Genomic DNA, 22,547 nt, shown 5'->3' with positions numbered 1-22,547 from the left:
ATCTAAAAGGAAATTGAATTGCCTTTGTTCCTCTATTTTCATATGTCTCACTCACTGTAAGCATAAACTTTATCTCGCTTTATTAAAGTTTACAGTCAAACAAAATTGTTTTTTTTTTTTGCATAAAAATAAAAATAAGGATATTATATATAGGTGGTTTAATTTTAAATTCTTTAATTTTGTTGGTAAATTAATATATAAAAAATTTAGCTCAGTAACCTTAATCATTTTACAATTTTAATTTCTTTAATATGAGCATTTCATATTTTGCACATAAAAAAGATGAAATTTTGTTTTTTTATGGTAGATTAAAATATAAAAAACTTAGCTCAGTAAGCTTAATCATTTTCATATTATAAACAGCATGTGTAGATGTTTCACTATACATAAAAAATTGAAGTTGAAAGCATTTAAAGGATTGAACTCAATATAGCATGTTATTATTGACTTTCAGTTTTCAATTCCGTTAGCAATTGTTGTTGTTATCCAATTTAATAGTTTATATAATACTATATTATGTTGTATATCTCCACGTATGAACAGGATTTATGACAGCTACTGCATTTTTTTTTTGGTTCGGTCAGTCAGTCGCGTTGTATTAAAGTTTTTTTTCTCTTAATATCACTTTGATGTTATAATAATATTATTTAATCTTTTTAATTAAAAAAAGAATTATATTGCATTCGAATATTTGATTCATTAATTGGTGCATGATCTTTTTACTTAAAAAATAAAGTTTAAATTTTTCTTCCTTCAATTCAAAAAAAAAAAAAACAGATAAATTAACTTCAAATAACAAAAAATAGAAATAACAATAATAAAAAAATATAATTTGGTATGTTGACATGAAAAAATAGAAATAATAATAATAATAATAATTAAAAAATATGATATGATATGTTGACATATGATATATTGATATAAAATGATGATATAATCATTTGTCTTTTTTTTTAGCCACATGGTGCGTTATTTTGATTAATTATAATTAGTTAACTATTATTTATAAAAATATATTTAATTCAAAATAAAAATTTTAAAATATTATATTTAATTTTGAAATAAGATAAAATTTATGAAAAGTTTACCTAAACTCAACAATTCGTATTTTCATATTTTAATCGTATCGTATAAACATAGAGTATTAATAATTATATAAATAAATATAAATACGACATAATTAATTAATCGTGTTAAGATTTTAAATATGTACAATAAATGTGTGACATGACATAAGTAATATGTTCATTAAACATATCGAGTTAAATTTTATATGATATGACATGATTAACACGATTACAATTTTTATGATTTATAATATGTTTAAGTGATTAATATACGATTGATACGATTAACACGATTAGAACAATTGAATTAAAATATGTATAAGTAAAATATAATTATATTATTTAAATTTATAATAAAAAATTAAAAATATCATAATATTTATTAAATATAATAAAATTTAATATCAATAAATCTTAATTAATTGTGTATTAAATGTATCTATACAACACATGAACATGATTTAATAAATAAATAATAAATGAATTATTAATTATACGGAGATATGATAACACGATTAATTAACTAAATGTATTAAATATGTATTAAATGGGTTAAACGAGTTTGACATAATTGAGACACGAAATATGATTACTTTAAACTCAAATCTACTTAAATTCATGACTTTTTATATTGTGATGCCGTGTCCTATACAAAATTTTCAGGTCTAATTAGTTACCTCTAATAATAAAAAGAAGACAAAACATGTGACAAAAAAGAAAATTAAATAGAATTTATTAAATTTAAAAAGTTCATATAATTGGTCAAACAAAAGTATTAACAGAGCAAGGTAAAAGATGTGGTTTGAATTGTATGCTCTATGTACAGATATTATCCACAGAAAACAAGTGTCGGATTACGAGTGACGGGGCATATTTCTGATAATAAAGGTTCTGTGGGAGGATATCTTTTGCCCTTTTGGTAAGAACAAGACGTGCATATCCTTTGTCTTGGGAAACATCACGATAAAAAGTTGTATCCATTTGCCAGAAGAGCTCAAACTCAAGAGTCTACTGGTTCTTGCAATTTGATATATATATGGTGCCGATTGCCCATCGCACAAAATTTAACAATTTTTTACTTTATCTTACCCAACCCTCTCAGCCTATCTCTCTCCCCTCTCTCACCCTCTGCCTCGTGCCTACACTCCTCAAAAAAACTGGTACAAAAAACCAAACCAGAAACAAAAACAGTAACTGACCCAAAGACATAATTGGACTGCTCTTTTAACATGGCTGGTGTTCTTCTTTGGGTGATATGTCCCAAAGAGAATGCCACCGCTTTACTCAGTTTGATACCAAAGAGTGGTAAACAGAAAAGGTCTAGGTTGTGTCCGACACTCAAGTTCGCAACAGGGGTCTCAGCCTTTTCAAGTGCAGTAGCAAACCCTGCAAGATCTTCAGAGGAGAAGGTTTATGAAGTGGTTTTAAAGCAGGCTGCGTTGGTTAAAGAACAGAGACAAAAGAAAGCTTTGGATTTGAAAAGAACAGCTGAAACTGATGGTATGACAGATTGGGATCTCTTGAATGAAGCTTATGATAGGTGTGGTGAAGTCTGTGCCGAGTATGCTAAGACTTTCTACTTGGGTACCTGCTCTTTAGCCTCTCTCTTTCTGCTTCTGCTTTACTTTTTGCAGTAAAATTTTTGAGATGATGAGGTAACTTTACTTATTTCTGTTGTGGACGATCCATTTTAAAAGTATTAGCTGTGTGTTTTATTAACATATAAAATTTTAGATCTTGCTTTTGGTAATTTTTTTATACTTTTTAAAAGTTCACACATGGGGTCAATTTGACCCTTGTTATATTTAATTAGTAATTCCCATGTTGTTCTTACATTTTGGTTTGTCCTTGGGATTAGGCTGTTTGGTTGCCGAGAAATGGGAGAGAATCGGAGAATATCCAAAGCAAATTCTATATTTTCCACTCTGGTCTGAATAATTGCAAGAAGTCTCTTTTTTTTCCCCTATTACTTTACTTTCCTATCCTCAATAATACTTGGAAAGAATTTTAAAGGTGGCTTTTTCATCATTGTAACATCTGTTAGAACATTACAGTCAAGAAAACTCTGATTTTAATATGTATAAAAAAAGTTGGGGAGCATTACTGTGATAATTCCTACTTAAAATTCAACTTGTTCCATCTATATTTTTGTTGAAGGCCCCTTTTGAACTTACCAATTAATGGGTTGTATTTTAGTATTGGTAGTACTTTATATGGTCAAAATTTAACAATTCTCTAAATTATCACTCTTCGGAAAACAAGAACATGAAATTTCATATTCACAACCATTGGTTGTTCTTTGCAGGTACATTACTTATGACACCAGAGCGTCGGAGAGCTGTCTGGGCGATTTACGGTATGTTTGTCTGCTTCATCAAGTCTTTACAAAATGATTCCTTTCTGTCATGTTTGTGGTCCATAAAATTATTGGACCTTCCCTGGTTTTTGTGGCAAATGATACTGCATTGATTTTCTGTGTTTTTTGGATGCATCTGTTGGCCTATAGCATATCTCACTGTTAAGGGATAATTGTTGGTACCTATAATTTTAATTCTGTTCCTCTGGAACAAAAATAGATGTTTCAAATACTTTTGAACGATTGGTTATTGAAATGAACCACATTGCTTCCATGTCTTTGAAGGTTAATAATAAACCTGCAGCCAAGGACCGATTCATTTCAATTTGAAATGCAAAGTCCTCTAGCTGTATTTGTACATGTTGGATGATATTATGTGATGCTTAAGTAGTAAAAAGAATCGTAATAACAAACATTGTTGAATATTTAATTGCTTCAGACTTCCTTGCTGGATGTTTCACCGTTGTAACTAATGTAGCCTTTGTTTTACAGTTTGGTGTAGAAGGACTGATGAGCTTGTGGATGGACCTAATGCTCCACACATCACACCCAGGGCTCTTGACAGATGGGAGAAAAGATTAGATGACCTTTTTGAAGGTCGTCCCTATGATATGTTTGATGCTGCTTTGTCTGATACGGTCTCAAAGTACCCTGTAGATATACAGGTCGGTAGCATTTATATGGTTAAAAACTTGGATATTTTGCAGTTTTGCTATAAATTTTTGTTCTGGAACTAAATCAATTGATCATGAATTCCTTTGTACAGCCCTTCAAGGACATGATAGAGGGAATGAGGTTAGATTTAAGGAAATCGAGATATAAGAACTTTGATGAGCTCTACCTTTATTGCTATTATGTTGCTGGGACAGTGGGACTAATGAGTGTTCCAGTGATGGGAATTGCACCTGAATCAAAGGCATCGACAGAGAGCGTCTATAACGCTGCATTAGCCCTTGGAATCGCTAATCAGCTTACTAATATACTCCGAGATGTTGGCGAAGAGTAAGTCCAATGGTACCAATTTTTTTTACTTTCTGATGAACTCCTAACTGCTTTTAAATGACTCACACCTTTCTGGTCTGAATTTCCCTAGTGCTAGGAGGGGAAGAATATATCTACCACAAGATGAACTGGCACGTGCCGGCCTTTCCGACGATGACATATTTTGCGGCCAGGTAACAGACAAGTGGAGAAGTTTTATGAAAGATCAAATAAAACGAGCAAGGATGTTCTTTGACGAGGCTGAAAAAGGTGTTGCGGAGCTAAATGCAGCTAGCAGATGGCCAGTGTGGGCATCACTGTTGCTATATCGACAGATTTTAGACGCCATTGAAGCAAATGACTATAACAACTTCACCAAAAGAGCTTATGTTGGAAAAGCAAAGAAATTTGCTTCACTTCCAGTGGCATATGGAAGGGCACTTATGGGCACTTCTAAATTGTCTGACTTGGCGCGTACTTGAATTCATTTTTCTTTATCTCTCTCTTGCCTTTTTTTTTTTCAATGGCCATTTCTTTTGACTTGTTACATTGCCTGGATGCAACAAGTTATTGGTCTGTAAATTGTTTTACTAGTGATTTCGTGGGCAAAAAGCAAGATGGTATAGGGCTCAGTTAAAATGTGTAATATGTTTCCAAGTTTAGTGAAGTTGTAAAGGAAAAGTTTCTCCACTATGTAGATGCCAGTATACAGTTGACCACACTTATTGGCTACCGTATTCTGCTTTACAATTATAAAAAAACAGTGGTGGACTCCAGGTGTGAGGATTTCCGGGTAAAGATCAGGCCAAAGTCATATTCAAATATGATTTTTCTCTGGCATTTGAGTATTTGGCTCCGAATATATGCATATATCTTTCCGCGCACAAAACTAAGTTGGTATACCCTGTTCTCTTCATAAAATAAATAAAACTAATTTATTTTGAGGTTATATGTATAAGTAATAAATAAAATCTAATGAATCATTATTTAATATGCATGACATAATTATTCCATTTAAAAAGAAAGTCAATAATAAACTAAACGAATCAACATAACCAAAATCATAAATGTTTAGACTTGAACAAGTAACTTTGGGGCTTGTTAGGCATAGGAAGTATATTAAATAAAGCAAACCTGTCCTAGGAACGGTCGCCTACCCTTGACTGCAAGCCTACTCCGTTTCAGATTGACTTTGGGTTTTTCTCTCAAGCTTAGGCCGGCCCAACTCAAAATATTAATATATTTTGTAAAAGTGCAACTTTAATTTAGATTAAAAATTTTGGCTTAGGCATGCTCTTCAAGGCTCGACCATGCCTTAGGCCTAGCTAGACATGGTCCATGGGCACCACTACATAAAAAGGGCTTGCTTAATAGGGTTTAAGTCCAAATTATTTTGAATTGGATTGAATTATCTATCAAGCCCATGTCAGTCCGTTTATATTAAATTTGTAATTAAAATAACAAAGAATAATTTTATAATTAAAGGGCTTGCTTCTTGAGGGCAGATCCGAGAAAAGTCTCAAACCAAAGCCATATCAATGTGCTCCAAACATAATTATCTCCAGCGAAAAGGATGCCCAGCGGAAGCCTCTCCAAACAGATTTTCTTAATTTTTATGTTCACAGTTCTATTAGAGGAAAGTCCGATCCCTCGGGTGGGATATATGTGATGATGTATTGAGAAATTTTTAAGATAATATCCTTCCTGTATATGTTATGTGATTCTATTGGTGTGTTTTGTAGTAACGTGCGGGTCCGGGAACCCGTTCGCCAGACGCGATGAAAACTCTAAAATTAAGAGTCGCCACCAATCTTTTTTACTAGGTGTGATTGGCCACCTATTGACTCGATTCTAATCGACAGAGTCTTAATTAGATTTAAGCCCGCTGAAAGAATCTTAAACTGGTCTACATTTTTTGAGATCTAGATTCGGGAGTACGGTTACGCTCGGGGAGGGATTAGCACCCCTGAAACGTCCGTTCTATGAACGGTACCATTTTTAGATTATCCTATTAGGTTTTATTTTTTAGTTCATTTTATTTCCTTAGCTATAACTTGCTTATTGTATCTCTGATTTTATTAAATTATTTTATTTGATTTTAAAATGAAATGCAAGTGTGAGGCAAGATGAAATGCATGACGTGAGATAAAAATATATCAGACGAATAACCTTTTATCGAGAACGTTCTCTCGAATCCGCCTATCATACTGGTGGGATCCGGGGGGTTCTCTCACCTAAAGAATTATCCGAGAAACTCGTCTTCGCAAATTCAATGAATAATTCCCATCATCGGAGTTATTGTACGTTTTTTTTTAAATAATATTTTCATGAATAATGAACCTAATACGAGCGAAAGCCTTTTATTAAAGATGTTTTCCAAACCCTATCATCATATTGGTGGGACTCGGAGACATCTTTTTACCTAGGAAACTTTTCGAGAAATACTCACCTTCGCAAGATCCTCGAAAAATCCTATCATCGGGGCTTAACTCGTAAACAAAAATACTTATATGCAATGGTATGCATGATGCAATAGAAATATAAGATATGCTTTTGAAGTTTATTTTTATTTTATTGTTTATTTTTATTATTATTATTATTTTATTTTTTCATTATATTTTTTATTTATTTAAAATAAAAAATTTCAAATCCCAAAATCAAGGCCCTCCCATCATATTGGTGGAGCCTTAATTCGGATTCCGATCCTAGAGAAAATTAGCCCGAAATTACGACTTCTCGCGTCCCGATCGATCATCCCATCATCGATATTGAGTTCATTTTTAATCCATTTTCACCATCTCTCTATTTTTATAAAACTATTTCTTTGAACAAGTTTATCATCCACAAATGAGAATTCTATTTATTTATTATTTATTTATTTTTCAAAATTCATTCCTATGTTACCTATATAAATTCACATAATCAAATATATTCATTCATTTTTGCATATATATTGTTAAACATTTTATTTTCACCCTTATCTTTCTTTTATATTTATGCTTTTTTTATATGTTTTTCTTTGTCATATAAAAAATATTTTTTATATTATATCTTTTATTCTAATTAAGCTCAATTAATTATTCTCCTATCTAAATAATGAATCCAACACAATATCACAAAGTTAACATTAGAGAAAGTAAAGGTATACCTTCAATGGGTTGACAATAGTCCAACCCAAACAACCTGCCTCAACTGGCCTACCCCACAAAAGCCCATTGGATCGCCCCTGAAATGTACTGATTCAATGCTTAACCGATAGCCACTCCTTCCCTTGGGAACGACGTCGTTTTGCACCACTCCAGTTACCCAAACGGCGGCACTTTATGTATCTACAATCCAAACATCCAAGCTGTCTTTACCCACGATCTCTCCCATTTTCTTTTTCTGCTCATTCACCCGAACTGGACCTCCCTCCTTTCGCCAGCTACGGGGAAGATAGGACTTACAAAGCACCTTTCGTCGGCGCTATAAACGGCTTTCCAATCTCCATTTGTCGGCTCCAAAAAGATCAAGCTCTCTCTCTCTCTCTATGCCCGTCGACGATCGACTCTCTCCCTCTTTCTCTATGCCCGCCGACGATCAGCTCTCTCCCTCTCTCTCTATGCCCACCGGCCTCCTTCTCTAGTTGTTCACTCCAACCCACTCACTACACGACGGCCCACACTCTCTCTTTCTCTATTTTCTTCTCCAATTAGCATATCCAAAAAGATCAAGGCTTTTTCCAAAACAGTCGCATAAAACCCCCTAAATCTCTTTAAAAACCAGCTAAAAATTCTCTCAAAAACCCAGCTACTCTCCTCCTCCCATTGCGTATTTTTTCATTGATCTTTTTGGTATTTTTTGGTATATATTTTTTTGATTTGTGGATTGTGGATTTTGGTTGCTAGAAAGCTTAAGGTATTTTTTTATTGCGGCTAGGTATTTTGGTTTGCAGGTTGTTAGGGATTTTCTAGGGTTTTTGCTTGCTCGCTCCCCGGGTTGCTACAGTGCCCCCTCCTCTTTATACTCGTTTGTGGCTTCTGGAGGGGGCACGCTCCCACTACTCTGCCAGACGCGAAAAATTCGTGTCTGGTAGAGTGAGGGTGGTGCATCCTGCCAGTCGTACCCTTTTCTCTTTCTCCTATTTTTATTATTATTTTTAATTCATTTTTGTTTATGATTTTTTTGATTTTCTCTCTTTTTTTTTTCATTTTTTCTTTTATAATGTTTATTTCACCTAAAAAACTAGTGTCTACATGTTTGATTCTAATGGTGCTGAAGTTTATGCTGTTAAAGTGGCTTTAAAACTATTTCACAATTAATATTCTTGGCTTGGAAAGAAATCTTTAATCATTGAATCAGATACAACAATTGTTGTTTTTTAGATGCTTCATACTTGCAAAAGATCTTGAAAGCTATGAATATTATTCCAACAAATTGATATGTTCCGTGATGCCATTGATTGTGTTTATTTGAAAAATTTTAGGAGAAGCTAATTATTATATATGCAAGTATTCTTGCAAGAATGAGTGTGGATTGAATTGAAATGTTTGTGGCTTAACCCTGCAGATTTGATAGTATTTCTTGACCCTGGGTTTTTTTATTAAGTTTCAGATGTGGAAGACTTAAGTGGTGGTGTGCTTTAAATACATGTTGGGTGTTTCAGCTGCTGGTGTAGTTTGGTCGTTAGTGCCAATGATGCTTTAGATTCAGTTTGTTTGCAAATGTAGTTGTTGTAATCTTTTGTAGCATGACAAGTTGGGAGTTTTTACAAGGAGATCAATTTTTTTTACCCCTCAAAAATAAACTATTCTAAAAAATAATCATCTTTTTAATTTTAACTAGTTAAAAGAAAAAAATTTTAGACAGAATTATCTTTAATAAAATCTTCTTATATTCAAATTACACGGTATAAAATTTAAGTTGATTTAGAAATGTCAACTAGAATAGTTCCAGCAAGAGAAAGTGTAGCCACAATTGCAAGCATGAGGCGGAGAAGAACGGCAAGTGGTGCAGCATCCAAAGGGGTTGTCGAGACTATGCTTCAGTTTTACACAAATGATGGACTAGGGCTCAAGATCTCTCCAAATGTCATGCTCGTCATGAGTATTGGTTTCATTGCTTTTGTTGCCGTTCTCCAAATCATGGGTAAGTTGTACTTTGTTCATTGGGAGGTTTGAAAAGTGTATTAATATTAACAAAATTAAGTTTTAGTTTGCTGATTTTCAATTTTGCTTTGATGGATTCGATTTTTCCCTTTTTCTTTTATAAAATCATTATATTTTAATTTTTTTACTAAAAAAAATAACTAAAAATCTAATTATCCAAATTAGAGGATTTAAGATTATATCTTTTTGTCCAAATCCATTTCGTTCATTGAATAATTTTTCAATACATATTCATTTTCATGTGAAATTCCTTTTGATTTTAAACTTTTATTTTTATCGTGAAAGTGTTTAACTTTAAGAGTTTATGTCTTAGTGAAATATAAAGATAGAGAATAAGTTACACGCTATATTTAAAAAATGTTGTTATTGCATGTTATGTTTAAAAAAATATTGTTACAATTGAAAAAAAAGTTGTTACACATTTTAATTCTAAGAGTTTATGTTGTAGTGAAATAAAAGAGAGCAAGTCACACACCATATTTAATAACAAAAAAGAAAAACAAAACGACATTGTAAGCTTAAGCTAATGTTACATGCTTCAACAGAAGATGTTACATACAAAAACTTTAGTAGCAAATGTTACATGCCAAGGTCAAAGCTTCAACACTAGATGTTATATGCTAAGGTCAAAGTTTCATCACTAGATGTTACACGCCAAAACCAAAGCAGAAGATGTTACACACGAAAACTTCAGTAGTAAATGTTACATGCTAAGGTTAAAGCTTTAACACCATATGTTATACGTCAAAACCAAAGCTTCAGCACTAGATGTTACACGCACCAAAGCCAAAGCAGAAGATGTTACACGCCAAGGTTAAAACTTCAGTACCAAAAGTTAAATGTTAAAGCCAAAGCTTTAGCACCAGATGTTACGCGCCAAAACTTCTTTCTTCGGACTGATATTACACGCCAAGGCATGAATCACTTTGTTACATGCTAAGGCATGTTCTACCAGACTTGAATTATTGAAAAACTCAACACCAATAAACCCAAGAACCTGTTGTTACTCACCATGCCATACTTTTCGGTCTGTAGATCGACGATAAAGGGTTTTGTGAATGTAAATTAATAAATCTAAGAATATGTTATTACTTCTCATGTTATACATTTTGGTTTGTAAATCAAAGACGATTTGGCAAAATGACAAGAGATAAAAAGATGGTGACGATGGTAATATTAGAGAGAGTTGGATGACGAGAGAGAAAAATAAAGAGCGCAACAGAATGAGGAGTACAACAGACGAATGACAGGAGAGAAAAATTGAAAACATTTAATTTGTTTGAAATAGTTTTAAAGGTATTTTTGTCACCTTATGACTAACTTTGATTAAAAATAATTAAATTTATTTTTATGATTATTTTTGAAATCGTTTTACTAAAAGGGTTATTCTTCGCGATTCCTTTTTTTATAAGTATATCTTTCAATTTTTTCGTTTCTTTTTTTCCTTTTGGCCTAAAACCTTCTAGATGAAGCTATTAGAGTTGGTTTAAGATGGATAGCCAATAATGATGCATTAGAAACCGTGGAATGGTGGACATAAATAAATATGTCAAAAGATTGATGATGTAACCTGTTCTGTCTTTTTGCAAACAATATCTTTACCGACTCTGGAGTTTCCACGCACATTGTGTAAAACTTTAGGAATTCCTTTCTTCCATAGAATTGAGACTCACTCTTTCAAAGAAATGAGGCGGACAACATCTTTAGCAATAATGAGGCAGAGAAACAAACCTTCACAATTTTGACTACCTAATGCATGATTGTCTCGTGTTAAATTATTAGGGTGTGTTTTTTTTTTTTTCTAATATTTTTAGATCTTTTCCATGCATAAAGAGGTACAGACAGAATTCGATCCTTTTGGATCCTCTGAGAAGTCTTGTTTTCGCTATAAGTTTTTTTTTCCAATTCTTTTTTCTTTCGTCGAAGGATTCTTTTCTTTTCTCCCTTATACGCTTTAATCATATTCAATTAATTTTTGAGATAGATTATTCACGAAAACAGTGGACAGATTAATTATCCGTCTGGTTCACTCATTAAGTCACGTTTTGAATCGTCATTAAATCCATTTTTTTAACATCTGAAGCAGTTGAACGTACTTCTAAGACTCGGGAGATATAAATGTTAGCATAATACATAAAAAAAAAATACAAATCATAAAGTAAAAATTTAATACTTAAATAGTTTAAGATTTAAGGTATAGGGGTGCCACACGGTGGATAGGGCTCCATCCCTCAGCCAAACGGAGAAGTGAGCGAAATGTCTATCTTAAAGGAATAGAAGCAAAAGATGCGAAAGTCCTATTTCCAAAACATTCCAACACATTTTCAAGTCAACAATTATGATACGAATTTAGTATAGTCAACATTAACTTCTTGTTGTTGATTATTGTTAGATTGGGATGTGATGGGTTTTGCTATGTAAATGGCTTGCACTCACATTATCCTTTTCATGTTCTGCCAAATGGTGAAAAACGTGCCACGAAAGCTAATTGATATGCTTGTACTATTCCTTTGTTAAAGATAGCAATAGAATAGCATTACTCGATAGACGAATTCAATATTGGCATTATCTCCTGTAGAGAAAGTTAAAATTGCGTATGAATTGGAGACAAGGAATAGGGATCGGCATAGCTTTTCAAAGATTCCATTTGACTGGGACAAGCACAAGAAAAGTTTTCTCAACTTAAAGCAGTTTTGTTTAATTTTGCTAATTATTATTATTTGAGATTACGTTGGTTACTTCCACAAAGGAGTATATATATTTATATAAATCTAATTGCTGTTATATAATTATAAATATTTTTTGGTTATCTCATATATTATATTTTTGAATTCTCACTTTAGCATGCATGCGCAAAATCTTTCCACTTTAATTATATGGAGAAACTGCATGATTACATAAATACTTCTTAGTCTGTCCTCTTTAATTATATGGAGAAAATTGCCAAAGAAAGTAGGTGTTTATTGTATACATTCAATCTTTACGGTTCAATTAATAATTGTACAAACATATTAGACCAAGACCAACATTAGCTAATTTATTTTGTTAGATTCAATGAATATTTAATTTTGATAAAACTTAGGTTAGATAATTTATCGCGATGTTTTAGTATTGCTTTTTAGGGCTTTTCTTTAATCAAATTGATAAATCTCAGAATCAAACACCGAGTAATCATTCATGGCATCGAAAGATTGAAATAAAAAATGATATCTAAAACGAAAATAAAATGATTCAAAATCTTATCATATCGGTATATTAGAATTTAATCAATAAACTTTTTAATTTTTTTCTCAAAAAAAAGAAAATTTAAACCCTCTTCTTCGAAAAGAAAGATTCATGCCACTTTACTATTAAATCCAACACGTAAGGTGCAATGAAATCAAACAAAGAAAAGAAAGAAATAGTAGATGGTTAGCATCTTTTTCACACACATTGAATTTAGAGGGAGTGTAGCATTGTTGAACACGGCAGAAGCAGCAGTACATAATTGTGGGTCCAGAAGTAGGCACCGTCTTTCTTTGACACGGGCTTAATTTGATTGGGACAAGTTATCTCTTTTGTTATAATCCCAAACCTTGACTTGCTTGGTTTTGCTTGACCATTTCCATACCTATTTATTTTAAAGTTCATTTGCCAAAGAAAAGTGGAAGGATGATGCATATCCTAGGATTTTGCTCCAACGTGCATGCATTTACAACCTAATCATTATGCTTATAGCATAATTTAGTACTTAACCAATTTGCTCGATTACCAAACTTTTGATTGTGCAGATAATTATGGCTTCACTCATTAGTTAGGAAAAAGTCTATGGTTATATATGTTCATACACGTATAAGGTTACTACATATAGAATAAATCTAAATATAAAAAATTTTTCTTACACTAGGAGAGTTTAGTAGTTTCTTTTTGGCCCAAAAAGCTTAATAAATAAGTTAATGCTTGTGAGACAATTATTAGAAATGCTTATTTTTTTCTATTACAAACCCCTTTTCTGTCCTCAATAGAAACAGTGATAGTCTTGTCCCTAAAATTCGTTTGAAAACGAATTCGGAAACATTGCATGATCATGTCAGTGTTTTGACTTGGTGACATCTTTGATCAATTAGATCTAAACAACTGTAGGAAAATTCTGCAATACATTTTGACAGTAACGCATCAGGTACCATATAAAAATTCAAGACTGAAACAAATAATTCGTTGAAATTTTAGGATCGGATGCTTTAACATTTAAGTACTGAATTTATTATAAAATTTGTTTTGTATATTGATGGAAAGTAATTTTGATTTTAAGAGTCAAGATGAGTTGTTATAAATAGAAAATTCAGAACATATCAATCACAGCCAAAACTCCTCAAGGATGCCACAAATATATTAAATAAAATTTTATTGGGATATTATTTTCTCCACATATATGAGACATATGATTTTAATTACATAAATTTGATATTATAGTCATGGATGGAAAATTCTCAATGAGTTGGAACAACATCTTAGCCACACAATTTTAAGCAAAGTTTGTAAAGTTATCAATCAATAAAGATGGAACCCTCATATATACTCTTGTGTATCATGGACTAATTAGAATCAAAAGTAGAATGAAAAATCTCAAGCGTTAGTTTCAATGGTAGGTGTGTATGTATCATGCGCTGAAATTAAACACAGGGTATGATGGAAGTCAAAAACATTTTCTTGGCAAGTGGCAAACAATATTGATGTCACAAAGCCAAGTTGTGAAAATTAGCGGTATATGTTGATGGGATCTTGTAGAGCTTACATTATCGGCTTAAGAGCTTTTCCACATTGTTGGGAACTTTGCATCAGCCTTTACATCAGTGATAAGAATTAATTTATCTTATCTTCAAAAATATTTACATTAGACCATTTAACTCAATACTAGAAAAATTGGGTTGAAATCCCATTTTTTTCAATAAAAAGAAAATATCTTGATGACCAGGTCATGCCATTCCACTTTTAGCGCCTTAAAAAGGAAAAAAAAATCAATTAATTGTGTAATCCATTATACTAAGAAATTTACTAGTAATACATGCTAAGGATAATTTTGATAACATATACATATATATATATATGTATTACGTTTTTCACCATTATGATTATTTTACATATAAATCATTTTCAGTTAATTTTCATATGTTTATTGATCTATTATTAAATATTTTTAATAAGAATGTTGTGTTATTTTCAATCTATGCTATTGACTAATAGGTGCTTGGAAAGCTTTACGAAATTTTGCTAAGAAATCGGCGGTGGCTCCCATAAAATTCTAACCACTTCATTCTATGTTGACTTTGTCTTTCTTCTGCTTCTTCTTTGTTTTTTCTTTTTTTCAATTCAAACCCGATGGACCATCATAAATTAATGGTAATAAATCAATATTTTCTTGTTTACATTAATATTTTCAACCTCAAAATTTTAAACAGAAAATATGTATACCAATTATTGAACCAAATATTTAAATACTTTTATTACTAATTAATAATTAAAGAAAATGTCGGTCAAAATATAACAGTGGTCTTCTCTTAGGAATTGTATCCTTCTTTTATACTAATAAGTAATTAGAAAAGGTTAGAAACAATGATATTGTGATCTTCTCTTAGAAACTATAGGAATTTATTTGTTTATTGACAAGCTGTAAAATCCAACTTCCACATTTCTTTCTTAATATTTCAATCCAAAACCATCAATTGGCAAGACATTTTATTCAATCATTTTAAGTGAAGTCTTTTTACATTTGAGTTTGTTTCTTGCAAAAAGAAAAAGAAAGGTTTTTCATGCGAATGTCCAAAGCTCGAGCTAAAAACCCTCACCTAAAAATTATAATTAAAAAGAAAGGTTTTTATTCTAGGACTTGCCACCCTAGAATTACAATTAAGGCCTTTAATTTTTGTTTTCATATTAAATTATTATAATTCAGGTTTCTAGTTCAAGCAAAATTAATGAAGACATCGTATTATTGTTCAAAGGGAGTGACGTATACACGAAAACTTAATCTGTTTATAATGATATATCTACAATCAAGGGATTTATACCCTAAATGAAGTTATGAACAACTTGGGGACATGAATGTACAAGCCAAAGTTTTTTGCACAATTAATTTCTCCAAGAAGAAATTTTTTTTGGATAATTAAACAAGTGCAGTTTTCTCATCATGATTATATTAGACCCATATGCCTGGTTCAATAGATATCATTTTAAATAAGTTTACCTCAAATTGAATAATAATAATAATAATAATAATAATACCTGGTGGCAGCTATCCCAATTGTATGTAATTTCCATTTTTGAAGCTTAAGAAGGATTCGATATTTCAAAAGGTAGTCTAATTAAGCCATGAACTTGTGCACAAACATTACCAGGAAGGAGCAGTAGTCTATATGTTCTTAATTTGTATCATAAATAAAGCTAGCCGGTGAAAGATAGGATTCTAAATTTATACCGGTTGGTTGCCCTCGAAAGCTAAAAGAAACCCAATAAACGAGTACAAAAAAGGCAATAAATATTAACTACTAAACAGTAGAATTTGTTGACGAGTTTTCTTATTGAAGAGCAGTAATCAAATTAGTGGATAATTATTGTATTTAATAGGAAAGAAAAGAAAGTTAGGTTTTGTTTTACTTTGTTAATCAAATTGGAAGTACTAAGTAGTCGGTTTAATTCCATGAAGGAAGCTAGGTAATAAATAAACAAAATATGTGAATAAGAGGAGTACATATGGGTGTGAACGGGCCCCCTTGGAAGCTACAAAGTCTATGCTATCTTAGACAAAATTAAAGCATTTAATTATTCTCACTTCTGCTGATTCCTTGCCTGCATTCAATTCATATTTAAGGTTAGGCCAAACCCTTTTTGGGTTGATCAGCAACATCAGCTAGTAAAGTCTCTCCATTCTGATGAACTAAGGATGACCAAGAATTCTCGGAGACCCGGCACCGGAGTAAGGTCGTACAACAAATCAGACCTGCCACGTTTGAGATGGACTCCTGAGCTTCACCATCAATTTGTTCAAGCGGTTGATTGCCTTGGTGGAAAATATAGTAAGTTTCGATTGTTGTTTTCTCTTGCTAAGAAAATCTCTGAAGAATTAAGTTGCATGAGAAGATATACAGCTCCAGTTCGAAAAGAAGATGGGGAAAATTCTTTGTAAAATGGTGTGATCATTATGCACTATTTATTTCATATGCCCTAAATAAATTATAAAAAAAAAATTGCAGTTTGATTCTTGATTACTCTTCGCCTCTGCCATAACCAGCAGCAGAAGATCAAATACGGAAACCTGTAACGTGTTTTGCTTTCAAGTAACTGATCGATGCATCCATTTGTTGGGTTTTGCAGAAGCGACACCGAAGCGAATATTGCAGATGATGAGTGTAAAAGGGCTCAGGATTTCTCATATCAAAAGCCATCTTCAGGTATAGGTTTTTTTTTTTTGATGATTACTTCAATTTCAAACGATCATGCTGATGAACCTAAAAGATATATTTCCTCATCACAACAGCAAAAATCTAAATTTTACTGCTAATTTGACTTTATTGGTCTAGAGACAAGAGCCCTTTCTCTCTCCTTTTCTCTCCATTTTTCACTTTCCGAAGCTCTATATACGCCAAGGACCTTCACAGCTTGCATAATTAGTGACAATCCGTCCATCCCTGCAAGGAAAAAGAAAACGGAGGATGACAGACCATAATCAAGATTCTAACCTACGAAAGTGTGCCCAAAATTTTAGGAATTTCGACGGACATATGTAGTAGTTATATATAAAAACGTATGAAGCTACGAGGGTTTTATTAATTAGTAGTATATGTTTTTTTTTTTTTTTTAAGAAATTCTTCCTACGAAAGCTCTCTCTCTCTCTCTCTCTCTCTCTTGCTTTGTCTCTTGCTACTATATCTTCTTCCTTCTTACAAATCTTAGTTAATTTTCTCCCTTGTCAAAATTTTTTTCCTACTTTTTTCAAAAATTAAATCAGCTCTTTGGAATACAGCCAAAGGAAAATTAATTCAGTGCCAGAAAACTAGAAGTAATGAGTGGACCAGATTCATATCTAAATTATAACGAACAGGAATATTAAATGCATTTGTCTGTTAACTATTTCAAACATGGAAACTGGTTTTCATCTGTTTATATTCATCTTTCTCAAAATCTAATTTATAGTTTACTTGAAATAAACTGTCTAATTTCCTTGTTGTTTACAATTTGCTATCATTTTTTTCCCTCTCCTCATCTCTTCACCCTCCATTACAAAGAAAATAAATTTCCCTTTTCATTACCTGATATTTTCAAACCTGTTATGAAATTTAAAATTTTCGTGTATATGATCATCTTCCTTTTAAATGTATGCATCTCCGAATTAAAAGAGGTAATTGATGAAGGGTTTTTCCTGATATACTTATTTCTTGTGTTTTAAGTAACTTTAACGTATAAGAGCCTCCTTCTTCCTCGTCAAGAAAATCAAAAGTGATAAACCCAGTTTAAAGACATGTTGATTTTCAACTTTTTGTTGTGGGTCGCTTTAGTAGTAGCCACACTAGCTTAGACAGCATAAATAGGGTTGGACATATTAATAACTTCAAATGTTTCATATGATGCTTAAATATATATCTAGAGAAGTGGCATGCATGGGTTAGGTATGCCATCCAAAAAGGCAGGCTTTAAGGCAATGTAGATAGACTGGGGCTACTGGTTTTAAAATAGACTTAATTGGCAGCCCTGCAAACTATCCTAGAAATGGGTTAATACCAAACCAAGGCTTTAATGTGGTAACACTCCAAGTTCATCTTAATATTCCTGTGCTATAATATTGTACATTAATTCAACTCACATGACTTAACTTTCTTTTAATTCAAATTTTGATTTATTAATTAGTTTTTTTCGTTTCCTAGAACAAAAATCAATCTGGGACAGTTGCAATCAAACAGGTTTTCAGAATATTATTGGGTTTATTTTGGCAAAAAAAGAAAAAATTTCTGCTACTTAGAATCAACTTTCTTGTAGTTTCTTTTTCATTGATGTAGCCGAAAGGTTTAGGCCAATTAGAACTCAACAATTAGGGCTAGAATAGGGTTGATTGTGTTGGAACAATAGAAAGATAATTGGGTTTTTTAAAAAAGCGCCTTGAATAAATATTCAAAATAACAAAAAATGATAATAATAATCTTCTATCTAAGATCACCTATTTATAATAACCAAGATAAATCCTAATCAAATAGTAATCCTAATCCTAAATAAAGACTTAAAGTACTAAAATTCTAATAAAGATAGGAAAAAGAATCTCAAACTAAATAAAATAAAGAAAATAAAATCCTAAGCTAATGAAAATACTAAATAAAATAGAATTCTTGATGCGCCTGCATCAGTCCCCTCGGGTTAGAAAAACTTGGCTCCGACGAGTTGGCCTTAATACACTCCTCATAGATGTCTGGATTTAATTGTTTCAATTCCTTTTCATTACTATCTTCAGCTTCAAAATTTTCAACAGATAGATACCCAACAATTTTGCTGTTTGTGGGGCTTGAAGTTGCTGATTTCTTAGTCTCTTCTTTAAGAGGATATATAGTATACCTCTTGTTATCCTTGTAGAAGGAATAAATATTTGGCTTCCTCTTATGATCCATATCGTGATCATATAACCACGGTCTACCAACGAGAATATGACCAACATCCATTGGCACAACATCACATAAGGCCTCATCAGCCAAGTTACCTCCCATAGTGAATTTCACCAAACATTGAGTAGTTACTGGTAACCTATGTCCTTTCTTTAGCCATCTAATTTTGTAAGGATGAGGATGTTTGCTTGTAGGAAGCTTCAATTTGTCTACCGCCTCTTTTGAAATAATATTTTGCACGCTCCCTCTATCAATAACGAGATTACACACTTTACCCTCACAAACAACAAGTGTGCAAAAAATACTTCGCCTCATCCAATTTTCTTCTTCCTCATTGTTTGTTGTAGTCATCACTCTTTATACCACTAAGGACTCATAATGTATAGGATACACATCAATTTCCTCTATTTTCTCATCATATTTATTATAAATAGGTTCTAATTCCTCTCTAAATTCTACTAAGTTCACCTTTCTTTGTGGGCAAGCAAAAGAAGTGTGTCTCTTCTCCCCACAAGTAAAACATCAAATATGGGAATTGTTGCCTCCTTTATTTGTAAAAGAACCAGAACTGTTTTGTCCGGCATAAGGCATTATACTTTTGCCTTTATCATTTTTTTCAACATTGGTTGCACCCCCATTAGTTTTATTGGTTGTGGTAGCCTCTCGATAATTTTGTTGGGATGTTTGGTAATCTTGTCTTGCTCTAGAATCATTTTGCCAATCAATGCCATATAAGGGCTTTCTAGCACCATAACATGAAACTCATTTTTCTGTTGATAATGCATATTGATGAGTATCTTCAGTGTTGTATAAACGAACTACTCCCATCTTGTCTCTAATAGAATGATTCAAACTAGCAAGATAACGAGAAGTAATTTGTTCGTTACTCTCAGTTAACCCAACCCGAATTGATAAGTTATTGAACTTCGATGTACACTCCTCAACAGTTATGTTATTTTGCTTCAAACAATGAAACTTTTCATATAATTTCATAGTATAATCAGTAGGTAAAATTTGCTTTCGTAATTTGCTTTTCATGTGCTCCTAAGTGTTGATTTTAAGCTTACCTTGTCGTGCACGTTGCTATTCAACTCTCTTCCACCATTGAAGTGTAGTACCTTTCAATTTCAACTTTACAAATAACACTTTTCAATTTTCTGTCATGGGTTTCCATTCAAAGTAATTTTCCAAACTAGCTTCCAATCCAAATATTCCTCCGCATGAAATTTCTCATGAAAATCAGTTACTTTGATCCTGATTCGTCCACCATTTAAATCAAGAGCATGTACTAACCGATCCTTCTATCTAACTCTTGCTGCTTGATTTGCGGGTCTATCTTCATGAAAGGGGTTCCCGTTCTCAAATTCATCATCATCCTCAAGATCTTGAATCTCAAGGGGGTTGTGGTCACTTTTCGGATTCTCCATTTAGCTTCCACTGGTTCTTGACGTTGTAAGGCTTGTACAACCTGGGTTAAGTCATCAATCATTCTCTGCATCTCTGCCAACTCAGCTTGTTGGGACTGATTACCTCTACCTTGACCAACCATAGTCTCCTAGCGTAAATCCTTATAGGATAGTAAGATCGTTTGCTTTGATACCACTTGATGTAGCCGAAAGGTTTAAGACAATTATAACTCGATAATTAGGGCTAGAATAGGATTGATTGTGTTGGAACAATAGAAAGATAATTAGGTTTTCCAAAAAAACCTCTTGAATAAATATTTAAAATAACAAAAAATGATAATAATAATCTTCTATCTAAGATCACCTATTTACAATAGCTAAGATAAATCCTAATCAAATAGTAATCCTAATCATAAATAAAAACTTAAAGTACTAAAATTCTAATAAAAATAGCAAAAAGAATCTCAAACTAAATAAAATAAAGAAAATAAAATCCTAAACTAACGAAAATACTAAATAAAATAGAATTCTTGATGCTCCTGCATCATTCATCCCATGCATTTGATTTTCTTTTAACCACCATTATCAAACTTTACCTTTTGTTTACTGCTTCATCCCATGTGATTTTTAAACACCGCTTTTATCCATTTTTTTCATCCTTAATTATATATGTATAAACTTAATTATTCTTTCATATTGGTGCATTCCTAGGTCTTAAAAAAAGTCGTACATGTATAATTATTTGAATAATTTTTAATTTTTTTTGTTATATATATATATAATGAAGTAAAATGCTACCAAATGAATATCACTACTACGGGATAAGATATAAGGATTTTATAGATTACTCACTTCGTTAATGTTTTTATGAACTTTTGAATTTATGATTTATTTTTATTTCATATTTAAAAAAATTGCATAAATTTTGTGATTTTTTATGGTTTTTCTAATACCAACAAGGAAAAAATCTCTTGTAAAATAAGTATGGAATATAGAAAAAGAATAAAAGTTTTAAATATATATTTGAGACATTTAATAAATAAAAATAAAATATTTAATTTGAAATAGGATAGATTAATATACAAGATAAGAAAAATCATTATAGTATGCAAGGCAAGTTAATTAATGACAAAAAGCATAATGTCATGCATGTTATATTTTAATGTTATTCTTACCTTCACATGAGCTTAAAAAGCCATTGGATTTGGTTTCTGTAGATGTACCGGAGGTCGAAAGTAGAGACGTCAGTATTCCGTTTGTATCTGTGAGGCACCTGTGTGTAAGGACACCCTTTCAAGGTGGAGATTCGAGAACTCAAACAGCGGAATAATTGAAGAGTTGTGAATATTTTTTTTCGGTGTAATTAATTACTTAATTAATTTTATCATTTCTAATTAAATCTTAAACTTGACTTAGATGTTTTAAAGATGATATTTTCCATTTTACAAAATTGAATTAAGATTCGACAGTATGTTTATATACAAAAAGATGTTAACCTCTTGTCATGTTAGTTGAGAGTATTCAAGAGAATCTTTTATTTTTCTTGAAAAGACTATCGTTCGATTGGTTTGATATTTTGTGAAAATTTTTTCGATTATACACACACACACACACACACACACACACACATACCATGTGACAGTAGTAAGTATGCCTTCACCTCTCTAGCACCTTGTCTATGTACTTAGATTGAGAGAATCCTAACAACCTATTAGATCTCTTTGATTTTAAAATCTTTATTCCTAGAATATATATAGGCTACTTCTCTCAAGTCTTTCATGAAAAACCTTTTGGACAATAAAATCTTTACAGTTTGTAGCATTGGTACATCATTTCCTATAAGTAATATGTCATCTATGTGTAGCATTACGAAGAAGATTGCATTTGTACTAATTTTCTTGTACACACATGGCTCATCCTTGTTTTTAATGAATTCAAACTCTTTGATTGTAATATTAAAAAGGATG

At 31.9% G+C, this 22,547-nt stretch overlaps 1 protein-coding gene and 2 long non-coding RNA genes across 3 annotated transcripts; 2 read left to right on the top strand and 1 right to left on the bottom strand.

The window, feature by feature from the left end:
* Positions 1–2,130: 2,130 nt before the first annotated feature.
* Positions 2,131–3,507, bottom strand: LOC148764520 (uncharacterized). The gene is made up of 2 exons (XR_016026185.1): positions 3,377–3,507; positions 2,131–2,655 (listed from the first exon to the last, which is right to left on the bottom strand). It is a non-coding gene; the product is annotated as an uncharacterized LOC148764520 (long non-coding RNA).
* On the top strand, positions 2,297–5,097 carry LOC18612214 (phytoene synthase 2, chloroplastic-like). Its single transcript, XM_088806105.1, has 5 exons — positions 2,297–2,655; positions 3,377–3,423; positions 3,916–4,088; positions 4,190–4,425; positions 4,517–5,097. Exons 1-5 carry the CDS (start codon positions 2,297–2,299, stop codon positions 4,884–4,886), a joined length of 1,185 nt encoding a protein of 394 aa, XP_088662231.1. The 3' UTR covers positions 4,887–5,097.
* An 11,249-nt stretch (positions 5,098–16,346) lies between these two features.
* On the top strand, positions 16,347–22,130 carry LOC18612212 (uncharacterized). The gene is made up of 3 exons (XR_016028656.1): positions 16,347–16,603; positions 16,902–16,978; positions 21,798–22,130. It is a non-coding gene; the product is annotated as an uncharacterized LOC18612212 (long non-coding RNA).
* Positions 22,131–22,547: the final 417 nt, after the last annotated feature.

This window comes from Theobroma cacao, chromosome 1, assembly GCF_053813885.1.
Source record: "Theobroma cacao isolate CCN51 chromosome 1, ASM5381388v1, whole genome shotgun sequence".
Classification (NCBI taxonomy): Eukaryota; Viridiplantae; Streptophyta; class Magnoliopsida; order Malvales; family Malvaceae; genus Theobroma; species Theobroma cacao.
This window is presented reverse-complemented; position numbering and strand designations above follow the sequence as displayed.

Excerpts from the sequence above, each read along its gene's own strand:
- LOC18612214 (XM_088806105.1), top strand. The coding sequence starts at position 2,297 with ATGGCTGGTGTTCTTCTTTGGGTGATATGTCCCAAAGAGAATGCCACC. Across the intron at positions 3,424-3,915 it reads AGCTGTCTGGGCGATTTACG|TTTGGTGTAGAAGGACTGAT; the intron begins GTATGTTTGTCT and ends TTTGTTTTACAG. Across the intron at positions 4,089-4,189 it reads AGTACCCTGTAGATATACAG|CCCTTCAAGGACATGATAGA; the intron begins GTCGGTAGCATT and ends TCCTTTGTACAG.